General features: G+C 53.3%; 1 protein-coding gene across 1 annotated transcript in view; it reads right to left on the bottom strand.

Annotated features, from left to right (window-relative positions):
- Positions 1 to 1125, bottom strand: part of srcin1a (SRC kinase signaling inhibitor 1a) — a gene marked incomplete at both ends in the record, with an annotated part of 34550 nt that extends 33425 nt beyond the window's left edge. The window contains one exon of the mRNA XM_084448410.1: positions 1081 to 1125. Coding sequence (XP_084304536.1) covers positions 1081 to 1125 — 45 coding nt within the window. The remainder of the gene's footprint in view (positions 1 to 1080) is intronic.
- Between the last annotated feature and the right edge of the window lie 3875 nt (positions 1126 to 5000).

The raw sequence follows: 5000 nt of genomic DNA, 5'->3' as shown, positions 1-5000 counted from the left end.
CCGGGGGAGTCGAGGGGATGTGTGCTGGGAGTGCGGCTGTAACCGACATCTTCGCAGGGATTGCCCCTACCTACAGGGAAACTAGAGGGGGCGGGCATAGCAGGCCAAATGTCCGCCCCCCCCATTAAGTCCTCTGCGTTGGCCTTAAATGACGGGAAGGGACCTGGAGTGTATGTCCAAGCCAAGATCGGTGGGTCAGATTTGCCGGTGCTATTAGATACAGGAGCGCAAGTGTCCATTATGCCGAAACAAGTTTGGTTACAGCTAACTAAAGGGGGAGGAGAGTTGGGGGAGTATTTTGGGGAGGCTTGTGCTGCAAATGGGGGGCGCATGCATGTCATGGGACGGTGGCAGACTGTGTGCCAGTTTGACAACTTGGCCCTCATTGTTGATTTTTTGATAGCTGACGTCCCCACCAAGGACATCCTGCTGGGCCTAGACTTTTTATTAAAGTTTGGGGCCCTGATTGACTTAGACAGCAAGTGTTGTCGACTGATGGGTAAAAAGCTGCCTCTGGTTTCCCTAGTAGATGTAGGGGAGCCCCAGATTGTTACAGTTTATAAGGACACGACTGTCCCCCCACGGAGTGAGGCCCTAATTTCGGGGTCGGTAGCAGGGTTCTTGGGAGAGCCTAGAGAAGCCATGTTAGAGCCATCTATTTCACTGTCCACTCATTGCGACATCATGGTAGCTAGGGTCGTTTGCAATGTTAGCCAGGGACTCATTCCAGTGAGGGTAATTAACGTCACTGAGGATACACTTACCTTGAGGCAGGGTATGAAAATTGGCACACTGTACCCTGATATGGTGGTTGGGCAGGAGGCCGTAGGCCAGGCCCCGTATGACCCTCACAGACAGTCTTATGATTTGTCTGTAGGTGATTTAATGGCACAGTTGGGGTTGGAGGAGAGGGGATTCTCCTCTGCGCAATTTGATTTGATTCGGGAGCTTCTACAACGCCATCTCCCGGTTTTTAGTACTGGTGACCATGATCTGGGACGTACGCATCTCACAATGCACCAAATTGACACCGGAAATGCTAGGCCCATTAAGATGCCCCCGCGCCGAGTCCCCCTGCACCTCCAGCAGGAAGTTGCCGACCACATTAAAGACATGCAGGACCATGGCGTAATACGGCCTTCTTGTAGTCCCTGGGCCGCCCCGGTGGTCCCTGTGCGTCGAAAAGGTGGTGGCCTACGGTTTTGTTTAGACTATAGGAGGCTCAATGAAGTCACTGCAAAGGATGCCTACCCCCTTCCACGCATAGACGATGCACTTGATAGTCTGGCTAACGCTAGCCTGTTCTCCACACTTGATCTGACCAGTGGATACTGGCAAGTGGAAGTGGACCCGAGGGACCGTCCTAAGACAGCTTTTGCTACTAGACAGGGCTTATTTGAGTTCAATGTTCTCAGTTTTGGGTTGTGTAATGCCCCTAGCACTTTCCAGCGACTTATGGACCTGGTCTTGGCAGACCTACAGTGGACCACGTGTTTAGTGTACCTAGACGACATCATTGTCTTCGGCAGGTCATTCCAGGAACATTTGTCTCGGCTCGACGAGGTCCTCTCTAAGTTGTGCTCGGCTAACTTGAAAGTTAAGCCCTCTAAGTGCCACCTGTTTGCCACCCAAGTCAATTATCTAGGTCATGTCATCTCCACGGAGGGGGTGCAGGCGGATCCAGCTAAGGTAGATGCAGTGCGTAGTTGGCCGGTGCCAACCAATCAGACAGAGGTCAGAAGCTTTGTGGGTCTTGCTTCCTATTACCGGCGTTTTGTGAAAGGGTTTGCTGATATTGCACGTCCCTTGCACCAACTGACCGAGAAGGGAAGGAAGTTTGTGTGGGGGCAGGATTGTGATCAGGCATTTATACAGCTAAAACAACGCCTGATCACCGCCCCAGTTCTTGCCTATCCAGACCCCAGTAAGACATTTATTCTGGATACAGATGCATCCGATGTGGGGATCGGGGCTGTAGTATCTCAGGAGCATGGGGGGGTAGAGAGGGTTATTGCCTACGCCAGTCGGGCATTGACAAAGGAGGAGCGGAAGTATGCCACAACAAAAAAGGAACTCTTGGCTATGGTAGCTTTTACTAAGTTTTTCAAACATTATTTGTTGGGGAAAGAGTTCACGCTGCGTACAGACCATGGGTCATTGAGGTGGCTACACAATTTCCAGGGCTTGGAGGGACAGTTGGCCCGCTGGGTAGAACAGTTGGCCAGCTTCCAATATAAGATTGTGCACCGGCCTGGAAAGCAGCACTCGAATGCAGATGCTCTTTCCCGGTTGCCCGGTTTCTCTGTGGGGGGTGATGTAGTACCCCCACCTTGCCCCCCAGTTGAGGGGTTGGGTCCCCTCCCCGTTGTCTCTGTTGTAAAGGAGGGTCAGGCACCACCGTCAGAACAGGTTGAGGGAGAGTGTATTGATGATGAGTTGGCTAGAGCCCAGCGAGATGACCCGGAGATTAAACAGCTTATTTATCTTAAGCAGAGGACTAGCACTGAGCAGGACCCCCTGCCTTATGGGTCTGAGTTTAAAAAGTATGCACAAGTGTGGGGGCAGCTTCAGATGGAAGGCCAGCGTCTAGTCAGGGTCCCACTGCCTCACTCAGACGCCGCCCCAAATAGCCAGGTGGTGTTACCTAAAGCGATGGTACCTGAAGTATTGAAAACACTACACAGCACCACCACAGGGGGTCACTTAGGGGTCCAAAAATTGCAGGCCAAGGTCAAAGATCGTTTTTACTGGCCTGGATGGTTTGCAGATGTGAGACGGTACTGTAGACAATGTATTGACTGTGCTTCTCGGAAAACCCAGGGGAAACATCCTTGTGCCCCTTTGAACCCCTCTGTGACATCCAGACCCTATGAGCGCGTTGCACTAGATATCTTGGGCCCTTTGCCAGAGACTCAGAATAAGAGCAAATACATCCTGGTGATTGCCGACTATTTTTCTAAATGGACGGAGGCGTTCCCCCTCCCCAACCAAGAAGCCCATTCCATTGCCAAGGTTCTGGCAGAGGAATGGATATGCCGGTTTGGAGCCCCCCGTAGCATTCACTCAGATCAAGGGAGGAATTTTGAATCCAATCTCTTTCAAGAATTGTGTAGACTTTTGGATGTCCATAAAACCCGTACCTCCCCCTACCATCCACAGTCTGACGGGATGGTTGAGCGTTTTAACCGTACACTATTGTCAATGCTGTCTCTTTTTGTAGATGCTAACCAGTTGAACTGGGACAACCTCTTACCCTATGTCATGATGGCATATAGGAGTAGTGTGCATGCTAGCACAGGGTTTACGCCCTACAAGGTTTTGTTTGGGCGAGAGATTACCCTACCTGTGGACGTGATGCTAGATGTAGGCCCACAAGACAAGTTTGTATCCGCCAATGAATATGTAAGCAAGCTGGCTGATATTTTATCCACAGTAGTGGAGGCTGTAAAAAGGCATCAGACAGGGGCTTCTAGTCAGCAAAAAGCAGCGTTTGACTTCCGTGCTAATTTTCAGTACTATTCTGAGGGGGAGTTTGTATGGGTTAGAAATAAAGCTAGGAAACGAGGACTATGCCCCAAGTTACAGCGGCGGTACAAGGGCCCATTCAAGATATTGGAGAGGGTGTCAGACGTGTTATACCGACTAGTTCCAGCGGAGGGAGGCCCAGAGTCTGTGTTGCATTTTAATAGACTTAAGCCGTATGTTGTTGGCTCTTTCACAGAAAACCCAGTTCCCCCTGGCGGCCCTAGTGGCCGGGAGCGAAGAACTGGTCCAGCGTACCCTGTACAGGTTCCCCTGGGTCCCAGTTGGGTCCATCGTCATTCGGGGGAGGAGCCACGGAGTCCGGCCGGGAGAAGGAGCCAGGAGCCACCCTCTGCACCAGTGGCGGCGAGGGAGCAACCGTCGGAGCAAGCAGGACTGCTGGCCTGGAGGAGTAACCAGGCGTCACCTACTAGACCAGTGGCGGCGAGAGAGCAACATCCTGCCCATGCAGCGTTGCAGGGCGGTCCAGAGCCTGTCGTGTCCCCTGGTCGGGGTTTTCACCAGTTGGAGGGAGCACCGCCTACCGCGTCCGTATCAGGGGGAGGCCCGGTTGGCCCCGCCCCTCGGCAGCCACAAGCCAGCGCGCCTCAGGGGAATGGAGTGCCTGCCCCGCCGGCAGGCCAAGGCCGGTACCCGCCCCGCTCAAGGAAGCTACCAGCGTGGTCCAGAGATTACGACATGCCCAGTGCTTAACTCGAGGGCGAGTTCTTTTCTGTATGGGGGGGAGGAGTGTGATGGACCTGAACGGGAGGGGATGTCTGAGGGGAGCTAATTGATTGCGCAGTCACTGACTCGGTGGTGTTGAGTGACAATGATTTGATTGTCCACAGCTGTGTGGCCGACACCTTGTGTTGGGACTCTATAAAAGGAGAGAGACGTGAGTTGATCGGCCTGCTAGAGACCAGTCTGTTTGTTGTACTGCGGGCGTACACGCTCATCTGGGGGGAGGTGTCGTTCGCAGTTTATAGTTCTGCCGGCGACGAAGCCAGGTAGATCAGGGGGAGCGTTTCCGGTGTTAGGAGGGGAGGCTGGACGCCTCCTTTAGTCAGCAAGGGCCAGGGATTAGGAGAGTGTGCGCTCGGCCGGTGATCTCTAGCCTCACGCTTAAACGCTCGACCAGCTAACGGGCGCTACTGCACCGCCGGCCAAGTCTTCCCCGGGGAGTCGGACGGTGCCACAAGCTTAGACCCCGGGGAGGGGTCTCGTCGGTTGGGCGAGTTACGTCTTTTAAAACCCTTATACTTTGTGTGCATGTGCATTGTGTGTATCCCTTCCCTACCCCTGTTTGTCATTTAGATTGTTTTTATTAGTGGGGGATAGCGGAGAGGATTACGGGGTTCAGCCTGCCCTGTTAGGCTTCTGGGGACTCAAGTCTGCTGCCCTAATTTGCCGTGTTAACGGGTGCAGTCTTCCGTGTGTGTAGTGCAGTGTCACCCCGGTCCTCACCGTCGCTGATG

The sequence above is a fragment of the Borostomias antarcticus genome (genome assembly GCF_949987555.1).
Source record: "Borostomias antarcticus genome assembly, chromosome: 14".
Classification (NCBI taxonomy): domain Eukaryota; kingdom Metazoa; phylum Chordata; class Actinopteri; order Stomiiformes; family Stomiidae; genus Borostomias; species Borostomias antarcticus.
The sequence above is the reverse complement of the archived record's forward strand: the minus strand, read 5'-3'. Positions and strand labels throughout refer to the sequence as shown.